Source organism: Anomaloglossus baeobatrachus, chromosome 8 (assembly GCF_048569485.1).
Source record: "Anomaloglossus baeobatrachus isolate aAnoBae1 chromosome 8, aAnoBae1.hap1, whole genome shotgun sequence".
NCBI classification, from domain to species: Eukaryota; Metazoa; Chordata; class Amphibia; order Anura; family Aromobatidae; genus Anomaloglossus; species Anomaloglossus baeobatrachus.
The window spans coordinates 241058141-241073287 of NC_134360.1; the positions used below are offsets into that span (position 1 = coordinate 241058141).

A 15147-nucleotide genomic window follows, 5' to 3' on the forward strand; every position below is an offset into this window, starting at 1 on the left:
CAACACAACCTCCCACAACCACTGAGCCTCCAACTACAACAGAGCCTCCAACTACAACACAACCTCCCACAACCACTGAGCCTCCAACTACAACAGAGCCTCCAACTACAACACAACTTCCCACAACCACTGAGCCTCCAACTACAACAGAGCCTGCGATTACAACAGAACCTCCAAATACAACACAACCTCCCACAACCACTGAGCCTCCAACTACAACAGAGCCTCAAACTACAACACAACCTCCCACAGCCACTGAGCCTCCAACTACAACACAACCTTCCACAACCACTGAGCCTCCAACTACAACAGAGCCTCCAACTACAACACAACCTCCCACAACCACTGAGCCTCCAACTACAACAGAGCCTCCAACTACAACACAACCTCCCACAACCACTAAGCCTCCAACTACAACACAACCTCCCACAACCACTGAGCCTCCAACTACAACAGAGCCTCCAACTACAACACAACCTCCCACAACCACTGAACCTCCAACTACAACAGAGCCTCCAACTAAAACAGAACCTTCCCCAACCACTGAGCCTCCAACTACAACAGAGGCTCCAACTACAACACAACCTCCCACAACCCCTGAGCCTCCAACTACAACAGAGCCTCCAACTACAACACAACCTCCCACAACCACTGAGCCTCCAACTACAACAGAGTTTCCAACTACAACACAACCTCCCACAACCACTGAGCCTCCAACTACAACAGAGCCTCCAACTACAACACAACTTCCCACAACCACTGAGCCTCCAACTACAACAGAGCCTCCAACTACAACAGAGCCTGCGATTACAACAGAGCCTCCAACTACAACACAACCTTCCACAACCACTGAGCCTCAAACTACAACAGAGCCTCTAACTACAACACAACCTCCCACAACCACTGAGCCTCCAACTACAACAGAGCCTCCAACTACAACACAACCTCCCACAACCACTGAGCCTCCAACTACAACAGAGCCTCCAACTACAACACAACTTCCCACAACCACTGAGCCTCCAACTACAACAGAGCCTCCAACTACAGCACAACCTCCCACAACCACTAAGCCTCCAACTACAACACAACCTCCCACAACCACTGAGCCTCCAACTACAACAGAGCCTCCAACTACAACACAACCTCCCACAACCACTGAACCTCCAACTACAACAGAGCCTCCAACTACAACAGAACCTTCCCCAACCACTGAGCCTCCAACTACAACAGAGCCTCCAACTACAACACAACGTCCCACAACCCCTGAGCCTCCAACTACAACACAACCTCCCACAACCACTGAGCCTCCAACTACAACAGAGCCTCCAACTACAACACAACCTCCCACAACCACTGAGCCTCCAACTACAACAGAGCCTCTAACTACAACACAACTTCCCACAACCACTGAGCCTCCAACTACAACAGAGCCTCCAACTACAACAGAGCCTGTGATTACAACAGAGCCTCCAACTACAACACAACCTTCCACAACCACTGAGCCTCCAACTACAACAGAGCCTCTAACTACAACACAACCTCCCACAACCACTGAGCCTCCAACTACAACAGAGCCTCCAACTACAACACAACCTCCCACAACCACTGAGCCTCCAACTACAACAGAACCTCCAACTACAACACAACCTCCCACAACAACTGAGCCTCCAACTACAACAGAGCCTCCAACTACAACACAATCTCCCACAACCACTGAGCCTCCAACTACAACACAGCCTCCAACTACAACACAACCTTCCACAACCACTGAGCCTCCAACTACTACAGAGCCCCCAACTATAACACAACCTCCCACAACCACTGAGCCTCCAACTACAACACAGCCTCCAACTACAACACAAGCTCCCACAACCACTGAGCCTCCAACTACAACACAACCTCCCACAACCATTGAACCTCCAACTACAACAGAGCCTCCAACTACAACAGAACCTTCCACAACCACTGAGCCTCCAACTACAACAGAGCCTCCAACTACAACACAACCTCCCACAACCACTGAGCCTCCAACTACAAAACAACCTCCCACAACCACTGAACCTCCAACTACAACAAAGCCTCCAACTACAACAGAACCTTCCACAACCACTGAGCCTCCAACTACAACAGAGCCTCCAACTACAACACAACCTCCCACAACCACTAAGCCTCCAACTACAACACAACCTCCCACAACCACTGAACCTCCAACTACAACAGAGCCTCCAACTACAACAGAACCTTCCACAACCACTGAGCCTCCAACTACAACACAACCTCCCACAACCACTGAGCCTCCAACTACAACAGAGCCTCTAACTACAACACAACCTCCCACAACCACTGAGCCTCCAACTACAACAGAGCCTCCAACTACAACACAACCTCCCACAACCACTGAGCCTCCAACTACAACAGAGCCTCCAACTACAACACAACTTCCCACAACCACTGAGCCTCCAATTACAACAGAGCCTGCGATTACAACAGAACCTCCAAATACAACACAACCTCCCACAACCACTGAGCCTCCAACTACAACAGAGCCTGCGATTACAACAGAACCTCCAAATACAACACAACCTCCCACAACCACTGAGCCTCCAACTACAACACAACCTTCCACAACCACTGAACCTCCAACTACAACAGAGCCTCCAACTACAACACAACCTCCCACAACCACTGAACCTCCAACTACAACAGAGCCTCCAACTACAACAGAACCTTCCACAACCACTGAGCTTCCAACTACAACAGAGCCTCTAACTACAACACAACCTCCCACAACCACTGAGCCTCCAACTACAACAGAGCCTCCAACTAAAACACAACCTCCCAAAACCACTGAGCCTCCAACTACAACAGAACCTCCAACCACAACACAACCTCCCACAACCACTGAGCCTCCAACTACAACAGAGCCTCCATCTACAACAGAGCCTCCAACTACAACACAACCTCCCACAACCACTGAGCCTCCAACTACAACACAACCTCCCACAACCACTGAGCCTCCAACTACTACAGAGCCTCCAACTACAACACAACCTCCCACAACCACTGAGCCTCCAACTACAACAGAGACTCCAACTACAACACAACCTACCACAACCACTGAGCCTCTAACTACAACAGAGCCTCCAACTACAACAGAACTTTCCACAATGACTGAACCTCCAACTACAACAGAGCCTCCAACTACAACACAACCTTCCACAACCACTGAGCCTCCAACTACAACAGAGCCTCCAACTACAACACAACCTCCCACAACCACTGAGCCTCCAAATACAACAGAGCCTCCAACTACAACACAACCTCCCACAACTACTGAGCCTCCAACTACAATAGAGCCTCCAACTACAACACAACTTCCCACAACCACTGAGCCTCCAACTACAACAGAGCCTGCGATTACAACAGAGCCTCCAACTACAACAGAACCTCCCAGAACCACTAAGCCTCCAACTACAACAGAGCCTCCAACTACAACACAACCTCCCACAACCACTGAGCCTCCAACTACAACAGAGCCTCCAACTACAACAGAGCCTCCAACTACAACACAACCTCCCACAACCACTGAGCCTCCAACTACAACACAGCCTCCAACTACAACACAACCTCCCACAACCACTGAGCCTCCAACTACTACAGAGCCTCCAACCACAACACAAGCTCCCACAACCACTGAGCCTCCAACTACAACACAGCCTCCAACTACAACACAGCCTCCAACTACAACACAACCTCCCACAACCACTGAGCCTTCAACTACAACAGAGCCTCCAACTACAACTGAACCTTCCACAACCACTGAGCCTCCAACTACAACACAGCCTCCAACTACAACACAAACTCCCACTACAAGACAGCCTCCCACTACAATACAGCCTCCCACTACAATACAGCCTCCCACTACAACACAGCCTCCAACTACAACAGAGCCCCCAAATACAACACAGCTTTCCACTACAACACAGCCTCCCACTACAACACAGCCTCCCAGTACAACACAGCTTCCCACTACAACACAGCCTCCCACAACAACAGAGCCTCCAACTACAACAGAGCCTCCAACTACAACAGAACCTTCCACTACAACACAGCCTCCCACTACAACACAGCCTCCCACTACAACACAGCCTCCCACTACAACAGAGCCTCCAACTACAACACAACCTCCCACAACCACTGAGCATCCAACTACAACAGAGCCTCCATTTACAACACAGCCCCCAACTGCAACACAGCCTCCCACTACAACACAGCCTCCCACTACAACACAGCCTCCCACTACAACACAGCCTCCAACTACAACAGAGCCCCCAAATACAACACAGCTTTCCACTACAACACAGCCTCCCACTACAACACAGCCTCCCAGTACAACACAGCCTGCCACTACAACACAGCCTCCCACAATAACAGAGCCTCCAACTACAACAGAGCCTCCAACTACAACAGAACCTCCCACTACAACACAGCCTCCCACTACAACACAGCCTCCCACTACAACACTGCCTCAAACTACAACACAGCCTCAAACTACAACACAGCCTCAAACTACAACACAGCCTCAAACTACAACACAGCCTCTGACTACAACACAGCCTCTCACTACCATTGAGCCTCCAACTACAACACAGACTCTCACAACCACAAAGACTCCAACTACAAGACAGCCTCTCATTGCTACAGAGCCTCCAACTACAACACAGCCTCCCACAACCACTGAGCCTCCAACTACAACAGAGCCTCCAACTACAACAGAGCCTCCAACTACAACACAGCCTCCCACTACCACAGAGTCTCCAACTACAAAACAGCCTCCCACTACCACAGAGCCTCCAACTACAACACAGCCTCCTACTACCACAGAGCCTCCAATTACAACACAGCCTCCCACTACCACAGAGCCTTCAACTACAACACAGCCTCTCACTCCCATAGGGCCTCCAACTACCACACGACCTCCAACTACCACACAGCCTCCAACTACAACACAGCTTTCCACTACCACAAAGCGTCCAACCAGTACTAGGCCCCCAACGACTACTAGGCTAGAGACAAGCACAACTGCTAAAAACGTACTACCATTAACATTCAAGATTGTAAACAGAACATATACGCCCAGTCTCCAGGACCGATCATCAGCAGACTATCAAAGACAGTCCACTGAAATAATACAGAAAGTAAGTAACGATGAATTAATCTCCACATTCATATTTATGTTATTAGGGCGCAGTCCGCATATGGCATAGGATGTGTATCTTATCATGTACTATTGGGGGATATACGCAGATTATATTCTCATATCTGATGTCTCCACAGTGGGGTTTACAATCTAATATAATGAATTCCTATAAACCACACATACGAGCAGTGAGGATTTTTTTAATCTCATTTATGTAAAGAAGGGAGGTGAAATTTATTCAATTAAACGCTCCTACGATATACCGTAATTCCCAGTTTTCATTTTTCCCTTTTTGACAGTTAAAATAACAATCTACGACTGATATGAACATGTAGGAAATTTATAACAACATTTGCTCCATTTCCCCTCCTGTAGTGACTTGTCCATCATCTGCTGCGTCGCTCCCATCTAGGAGTATAGACTGCAGCAGAGCGGACTAGAAGCCACAGCACAGGATGATGGGGGATTCCCACTGTCATTACTGTACCCTCACCCTTCTCTCCTTTCATCTCTCTCTACAGATGATGGTGTTTTTAAACAAATATTTCATCGTTATAAAAATAACCATAATAATATTTAGGTAAGTTCTTATATATGAGTGTGAAAGATACAGTGATAATAAGCCGGGAGGAATATAACTGTTATCAGCTGCAGCCGAGGACATCACTACTGTTAGCCACATCAAGGCCACATTCATTTATCTGGTTTCTTTAAAGGGAAAGTGCCCCTCAAAAAAAACAACAACATTTTATTCAACAACTGAAAAAAATGTAAAATATGAATGATTTAATTTTTTATTTAAATATAATTTATTTTAATTGAGTAAAATATGAAGAGTAATTTAAAAAGTTTTATATTTTCTACTTTTAAACACTAGGGGGAGCAGCTGATGAAATTCGCATCAGTGCGGAGCCATTTTGTTGGTGCCTGCAAAGCAATATTGAAATGTAGAAAGTGTCACTGAGGACAGCCAGTATAGTGCTCCACTGTATAATGTGCCCCTTATAGTGCTCCGCTGTATAACGTGCTCCATATAGTGATCCACTGTATAATGTGCCCCATATAGTGCTCCACTGTATAATGTGCCCCTTATAGTGCTCCGCTGTATAACGTGCTCCATATAGTGATCCACTGTATAATGTGCCCCATATAGTGCTCCACTGTATAATGTGCCCCTTATAGTGCTCCACTGTATAATGTGCTCCATATAGTGCTCCACTGTATAATGTGCCCCATATAGTGCTCCACTGTATAATGTGCCCCTTATAGTGCTCCACTGTATAATGTGCTCCATATAGTGCTCCACTGTATAATGTGCCCCTTATAGTGCTCCACTGTATAATGTGCTCCATATAGTGCTCCACTGTATAATGTGCCCCATGTAGTGCTCCGCTGTATAATATGCCCCATATAGTGCTCCACAGTATAATATGCCCCTTATAGTGCTCCACAGTATAATATGCCCCTTATAGTGCTCCACAGTATAATGTGCCCCTTATAGTGCTCCACTGTATAATGTGCTCCATATAGTGCTCCACTGTATAATGTGCCCCATATAGTGCTTTACAGTATAATGCGCCTCATATAGTGCTCCACAGTATAATATGCCCCATATAGTGCTCCACAGTATAATGTGCCCCATATAGTGCTCGACTGTATAATGTGCCCCATATAGTGCTCCACAGTATAATATGCCCCATATAGTGCTCCGCTGTATAATGTGCCCCATATAGTGCTCCACAGTATAATATGCCCCATATAGTGCTCCGCTGTATAATATGCCCCATATAGTGCTCCACAGTATAATATGCCCCTTATAGTGCTCCACAGTATAATATGCCCCTTATAGTGCTCCACAGTATAATGTGCCCCATATAGTGCTCCATAGTATAATATGCCCCTTATAGTGCTCCACAGTATAATGTGCCCCATATAGTGCTCCATAGTATAATATGCCCCTTATAGTGCTCCACAGTATAATGTGCCCCATATAGTGCTCGACTGTATAATGTGCCCCATATAGTGCTCCACAGTATAATATGCCCCATATAGTGCTCCGCTGTATAATGTGCCCCATATAGTGCTCCACAGTATAATATGCCCCATATAGTGCTCCGCTGTATAATATGCCCCATATAGTGCTCCACAGTATAATATGCCCCTTATAGTGCTCCACAGTATAATATGCCCCTTATAGTGCTCCACAGTATAATGTGCCCCATATAGTGCTCCATAGTATAATATGCCCCTTATAGTGCTCCACAGTATAATGTGCCCCATATAGTGCTCCACAGTATAATATGCCCCTTATAGTGCTCCACAGTATAATGTGCCCCATATAGTGCTCCATAGTATAATATGCCCCTTATAGTGCTCCACAGTTTAATGTTCCCCATAAAGTGCTCCACTGTATAATGCATAGTAGAGCTGTGTCAGTGAGTTCAGGGCACAGCAGCGTGATTATTTCTCTGCTGTGCTCTGAACACGGCGTTGGCCGTGATCTGTAGCCTGTACTAATAACGTCAGGCTGCAATCACCGCTCCACGCCGCTGGTATTTACCTCATCCCAGACCTCAGCTCCTGGCAGTTCCTCCTCTCACTACTTGGCTCGCACTTAGCACAGAGCAGTTACAGGGGAACTGTCTTCACAAAGTTGGCACCGATCCCCTCTTACAGCTGTCACCTGACAGCCCAGGGTGTGTGCCAAGGTCACTGCAGGGAGAAGCTACAATGTAGGAGAAGGGGTTTTGGACACATATTATCATCTCCTATTTATAGGGGCTATCACTTTCCCTTTAAGTATTTTTTCATCATGGTTTTTTTTTTGTGCTGACAAAAGTTACGATAAATTAATCAAAAAGGGGTGGAAAATGTTTGATGAATTGCTGCAATTTCTTTTTGCCCTTTAGCAACTTTATAGGCATTTTCCACTTCCAGAAATACTATTTATCTACAGAAATATATATATATATATATATGTATATATATATATATATATATATATATATATATATATATATATATATATATATATGTATATAGTGGGTATGGAAAGTATTCAAACTCCTTGACTCCTTTAAATTTTTCACGCTTTGTTTCATTGCAGCCATTTGGTGAATTCAAAAAAATGCATTTTTTTCTCATTTATGTCCACTCTGCACCGCAGCTTAACAGAAAAAAAACAGAAATGTAGAAATGTGTCGCCCAGGATGATGGTGTACTCGGTCCTGGGCCGTATATGTACGGAGATGCTGTGTCACGGGTGTGCTGTGGCCGTTGCCCGCTTCCGGTGACCCTGGGGACACTTTTTAAAAGGGATACATATACAAAGGCGGTTAGAATACAGTTTATAACGTGACACCACTTGCGGGTTGCAGCTATGAAGATGGAGCCGCCGCTGCACAGTTCTCACTACTGAGGCAGGTGTTGGTGGTATCCTGGATGTTTGGCCTTCTGCAAGCAGGGCCGAGCCCCAGAGGGTATGTGATGTTGATGGTTGCGGAAAGAAGGTAGGCCACACAAGGGGTTGCAGTATAACTGGTGTCTTTGCTCACTGTCTCTAGTGAACTGGTTACCTGAGGAAGGCTGGTCTTAACCTCTGTTCTTCTTAGTCCCAGTGCCGGTGTAGTGACCTAGTGGCTTCTTTCCCCTGCACCTGTCTCTGGTTGGTGGGTCCCCGTGGCTTGGAACATCTGGGGGTCCCCTCTTTCGTAGTGTTTCAACGGTTGTCCGTATGGCGGTAGCGTGAACCCTGTGGGGTCGGAGTCTCTGGTCCTGTTCCCCGGTTCTCCCATTGCTACTGTGTCCCAAACTTCAAAGGTCAGTGAGGTCCTTGATGGTCCCCTCACTGTGCAGATTTTATCAGGTCTGCCTGGAGCTTTTGCCTGACCTAGGATTATGTACCCCGTTGGTGCTATGGTTTCGGGAGTACTCCATCGTACTCCATCAGCAACCACACGCCTGGGCCCTCAGGTCACTGTCACACTTCTGTCAGTGCTTCCACATGCCTTCACTGTCACCGACCAACTACTGACTCTCCACTGTCTGCTCCTCCCACCTGGTCATCTAGTGGACTGGATCAGCTTCACCCTCTAGGTGGCCATCCCCTGGGTCCAACCCTAGTCTGTCACCAGTCTTTGGGGAATTTAGGGACTAAAACAGGGATAAACGTGAATGTTTGGGTGTTACCGGCACTGGTCTTCTGAGTCCCTGGGGGTAGGCCCTGCATCCTGGTGGGGATGCAGTACCTTGTAGCTCCCTGATGGATTCAGGGGCGCTACAGAAATTTTTGCAAATTTATTAAACTAGAAAAACTGAAATATCACATGGTCATAAGTATTCAGACCATTTGCTTAGTATTGAGTAGAAGCATCCTTTGCTTTTGAGCTAGTACGGCCATGAGTCTTCTTGAGAATGATGCAACAAGTTTTTCACACTTGGATTTGGGGATCCTCTGCCATTCTTCCTTGAAGATCCTCTCTAGCTCCGTCAGGTTGGACAGCCATTTTCAGGTCTCTCCAGAGATGCTCAATTGAGTTTAGGTCAGGGCTCTGGCTGGGCCGGTCAAGAATGGTCATAGAGTTGTTCTGAAGCCTCTCCTTTGTTATTTTAGTTGTGCGGTTAGGGTCATTGTTTTATTGAAAGGTGAAACTTTAACCAAGTCTGAGTTCCAGAACACTCTGGAAGAGGCTTTCGGCGACGATATCTCCGTACTAGGCCGCAGTCATCTTTCCTTCAATTCCAACTGTGACGCCCTGGCAAAACCAGGTAGTCACAAATAGGCCCATGCATAACACCTTCCCTCACCAGGAAACACACAGCCAACCAGAAAACCCTAGTCACCCCCCCTTAGGGACAGATAGACACACCAGTGGGCGTGACCAGGCGGTTGGGACACGCCCACCCAGGGGTTTAGATGGCTCAGGGCAGGAAAAAGGGAGTCTAGTGCAGGTTTGCGTAGAGTTGAGTGTGGAGTGGAGGTCAGGCCTGTGTGTCAGGCCTGAAGCTGACTAAGAGGTACCAGGGTAGGAGCCCTGGTGCCACTGGCTAGGAGGCAGACGGTGGTCTCAGTCAGCAGGAGACGGAAAGATGGCTCGGTGGAACGGAGGTGCACCGGGCCAGGGTTGGAGCCCGCCGGTACCGACACGGGAAAATGACCCGGAAACCGTACTTGGACCCTGAAGCCAGGAACCAGAAACAAGTGGAACTGGTTAATTCGCCGATTCAGGCCAGGACTAGAGGTCCTGTCCAACCAAAGTCTTTCATAGAAGACAACAGCCCACCGATTAGGGATAAGAGGTCACCGCCAGGGCCCATAGATCCCACGGGCCAGCTTCTGCGGGCACGGCTCTTTAGGCCACATCCAGCCGGGAGCGGACTCCTGAGTTTTATACTGGGAAAGTCCACCTTACACAACGTGCAGGTAAAGGATAGAGACCACCAGCCGGTGGGGGATCCCGAACGCAACTGGCTGCGGCACCGGCCACCACCACCTTTGTTTACCAGAGACTCGTGTGTGTTACTAACAGTGAGTACACCAGCACCCCCTGCGGTCGTCATCTCCCCTGCACCAGAGCCACCGGTGTCCCACCTCACCACACATCGTGGGTGGTGTCACTAACCTATTACGGCCTAGCCTGTACATCTACGTCCCCCATTTTATTCGGTGTGTCTGCGAGTCCCCCGGGTCCGGAGACCCTCGAGCCACCACCCCTGAAGGCCCGGATCCAAGCAGCGACCGGCTGCTGGCACGGGGGCGGCACACAACCATTCGTCCGGCCCCCATCTGAAAAACACCCCCATAGCATGATGCTGCCACCACCATGTTTCACTGTTGGGATTGTATTGGGCAGGTGATGAGGAGTGCCTGGTTTTCTCCACACATACCACTTACTATTATCACCAAGAAATTCTATCTTCGTCTCATCAGACCAGAGAATCTTATTTCTCATAGTCTGGGAGTCCTTTATGTGTTTTATACAAACTCTGTGCAGGCTTTCATATGTCTTGCACTGAGGAGAGGCTTCTGTTGGGAAACTCTGCCATAAAGGCCCGACAGGTGGAGGCTGCAGTGACAGTTGACTTTGTGGAACTTTCTCCTGTCTCCCTAATGCATCTCTGGAGCTCAGACATAGTGATCTTGGGGTTCTTCTTTATCTCTTTCACCAAGGCTCATCTCCAGTGATTGCTCAGTTTTGCTGGACGACCAGGTCTAGCAAGAGTCCTGGTGGTCCTAAACTTCTTTCATTTAAGGATTATGATGGCCACTGTGCTCTTAGGAACTTGAGTACTGCAGAAAATCTTTTGTAACCTTGGCCAGATCTGTGCCTTGCCAAAATTATGTCTCTGAGCTCCTTGGGCAGTTCCTTTGACCTCATGATTCTCATTTGGTCTGACATGCAGTGTGAGCTGTAAGGTCTTGTATAGACCGGTGTGTGCCATTCCAAATAAAGTCCTATCAGTTTAATTAAACACAGCTGGACTCCGATGAAAGAGTAGAACCATCTCAAGGAGGATCACAAGGAAATGGACAGCATGTGACTTAAACATGAGTGTCTGAGCAAAGACTCTGAATACTAAGGGTATGTGCGCACGTTGCTTTTTACCTGCTTTTTACCTGCTTTTTTGCTGCTTTTTCTTCTGCGCTGTTTAATGCCAAAATGGATGTGTTCTTCTATTCAAGCAAAGTCTATGGGAATTTGGGTTTCTTGTTCACACTATGTTGTTCAAAATGCTGCCTTTTTGTGGCAGAACTTTGGTCAAAAACTCAGCTTTGCAGTGCAAAACCCAAATGGCAAAAACAATTGACATGTTGCTTCTTTGAAAAGCTGAGTTTTTGACCAAAGTTCTGCCTCAAAAAGGCAGCATTTTGAACAACATAGTGTGAACAAGAAACCCAAATTCCCATAGACTTTGCTTGAATAGAAGAACACATCCATTTTGGCATTAAACAGCGCAGAAGAAAAAGCAGCAAAAAAGCAGGTAAAAAGCAGGTAAAAAGCAACGTGCGCACATACCCTTATGACCATGTGATATTTCAGTTTTTCTTGTTTAATACATTTTTTCTGTCAAGATGGGGTGCAGAGCGTACATTAATGAGAAAAAAAAATGATCTTTTTTGAATTTACCAAATGGCTGCAATGAAACAAAGAGTGAAAAACTTAACAGGGTCTGAATACTTTCTATATCCATTGTGTAGTATCATAGTATCATAGTTTTTAAGGTTGAAGGGAGACTCTAAAGGCTGCTTTACACCAGACAATCTATCGTGCGATAGATCGTCGGGGTCACGGTTTTTGTGACGCACATCCGGCATCGCTGGCGATGCCGGCCTGTGTGACACCTCCTAGCGATGCAGTATCGCTCACAAATCGTGAGTCGGGTACTGCTCGTTAGGTTTCATAATATCGTTTAATTTGGTTGATCATCGTTTCCGTGGTAGCACACGCCGCTCCGTGTGACACCACGGGAACGATGACCAGCTCACCTGCCTCCCGCGGCCGCCGCCGGCTCTATGTGGAAGGAAGGAGGTGGGCGGGATGTTTACATCCTGCTCATCTCCGCCCCTCCGCTTCTATTGGCCGGCGGCCGTGTGACGTCGCTGTGACGCCAAACGTCCCTCCCACTTCAGGAAGTGGACGTTCGCCGCCCACAGCGAGGTCGCACGAGAGGTAAGTATGTGTGACGGGGGTTACTGACTTTGTGCGACACGGGCAGCGATTTGCCCGTGACGCAGAAAGGACGGGGGCGGGTACGATCGATTGTGAAATCGCACAATCGATCGTACCATGTAAAGCAGGCTTTAGTCCATCTAGTTCAACCCGTAGCCTAACATGTTGATCCAGAGGAAGGCAAAAAAAAACCAATGTGGCAAACAAGTTCCAATGGGGAAAAAATGTCCTTCCTGACTCCACATCCGGCAATCAGACTAGTTCCCTGGATCAATACCCTGTCATAAAATCTAATATACATAACTGGTAATATTAAATTTTTCAAGAAAGGCGTCCAGGCTCTGGTTAAATGTTAGTAGTGAATCACTCATTACAACAGCATGTGGCAGAGAGTTCCATAGTCACACTGCTCGTACAGTAAAGAATCCTCGTCTGTGATTATGATTAAACCTTCTTTCCTCAAGACGTAGCAGATGCCCCCGTGTTCCAGTCGCAGGCCTAGGTGTAAAAAGATCTTTGGAAAGGTCTCTGTACTGTCCCCTCATATATTTATACATTGTGATTAGATCCCCCCATAGCCTTCGTTTTTCCAAACTAAATAACCCCAAGTTTAATAACACCTGTCTTGGTATTGCAGCCCCCCCATTCCTCTAATAATCTTGGTGGCTCTTCTCTGCACCCTCTCCAGTTCAGCTATGTCCTTCTTATATATCGGTGACCAGAATTGTACACAGTATTCTAAGTGCGGTCGCACTAGTGACTTGTACAGGAGGTAGAACTATATTTTTTTCATGAACACTTATACCTCTTTTAATACATCCCATTATTTTATTAGCCCTGGCAGCAGATGCCTGACACTGTCCACTAAAGTGAAGTTTACCATCCACCCATACACCCAAGTCTTTTTCTGTGTCTGTTTTACCCAGTGTTCTACAATTAAGTACATAATCATAAATGTTATTTCCTCTACCCAAGTGCATGACCTTACATTTATCTACATTAAACTTCAATTGCCACTTCTCAGCCCAATCCTCCAATTTACATAAATCTCCCTGTAATATAAAATTATCCTCCTCTGTATTGATTACCCTGCAGAGTTTAGTATCATCTGCAAATATTGAAATTCTACTCCGCATGCCCCCAACAAGGTCATTTATAAATATGTTGAAAAGAAGCGGGCCCAATACTGACCCCTGTGGTACCCCACTATGAACTGAGACCCAGTCCGAGTACGTACCATTAATAACCACCCTTTGTTTCCTATCACTGAGCCAGTTTTTAACCCAGTTACACATATTTTCCCCTATCCCCATTATTCTCATTTTATGTACCAACCTTTTGTGTGGCACCGTATCAAAAGCTTTTGAAAAGTCCATATACACAACATCCACTGCATTTCCCTAGTCCAGGCTTGAACTTACCTCTTCATAGAAGCTGATCAAATTAGTTTGACAGGATCGATCCCTCATAAACCCATGTTGATACTCTGTCATAAGGTTATTTTTCTTGAGATACTCCAGTATAGCATCTCTCAAGAAACCCTCAAGGATTTTACCAACCGTAGAGGTTAAACTTACCGGCCTATAATTTCCCGGCTCAGTTTTTGTCCCCTTTTTGAATATTGGCACCACATTTGCTATGCGCCAGTCCTGCGGTACCGACCCTGTTATTAAGGAATCTGAGAAGATTAAAAATAATGGTCTATCTATCAGAGAACTCAATTCCTGTAGTACTCTGGGGTGTATGCCATCCGGGCCCGGAGATTTGTCAACCTTAGTGATTTCGAGGCGGCGGCGTACTTCCTGCTGGGTTAAGCAGGTAATATTCAAGGGTGAATTTATGGCATCACTGGTCATGTCATCTGCCATGGCATATACTTGTATAAAAACCGTAGAAAAAAAGTCATTCAGCAGGTTGGCTTTACCCTCATCCCCTTCCACCATTTCACCAAGACTATTTTTAAGGGGGCCAACACTATCGCTTTTCAGTTTTTTACTGTTTATGTAGTTAAAGAATATTTTAGGATTATTTTTACTTTCTCTCGCAATGAGTCTCTCTGTCTCAAACTTAGATAACTTAATTTGCTTTTTACATATTTTATTTAATTTTCTATAATTATATAATGCCTCATCACTACCTACCCTCTTTAATTCTTTTAAGGCTTTCTGTTTTTCTTTTATTGCTTCCCTTATAGCTCTATTTAGCCATAGGGGTTTCCTCCTATTTCTAGCATGTTTGTTCCCATAGGGTATATTTTCTGCACAAGCCCTATTCAGG

At 46.6% G+C, this 15147-nt stretch overlaps 1 protein-coding gene and 1 long non-coding RNA gene across 4 annotated transcripts in view; one reads left to right on the forward strand and one right to left on the reverse strand.

Annotated features, from left to right (window-relative positions):
• Window positions 1–5503, forward strand: part of LOC142249340 (uncharacterized) — a 91738-nt gene extending 86235 nt beyond the window's left edge. Inside the window, exon 8 of the mRNA XM_075320966.1 lies at window positions 5500–5503. Within this exon, the coding sequence (XP_075177081.1) occupies window positions 5500–5503 (4 nt within the window). The remainder of the gene's footprint in view (window positions 1–5499) is intronic.
• LOC142248955 (uncharacterized) overlaps window positions 1–15147 on the reverse strand; it is a 447867-nt gene that overhangs the window by 292422 nt on the left and 140298 nt on the right. The window lies entirely within an intron of this gene.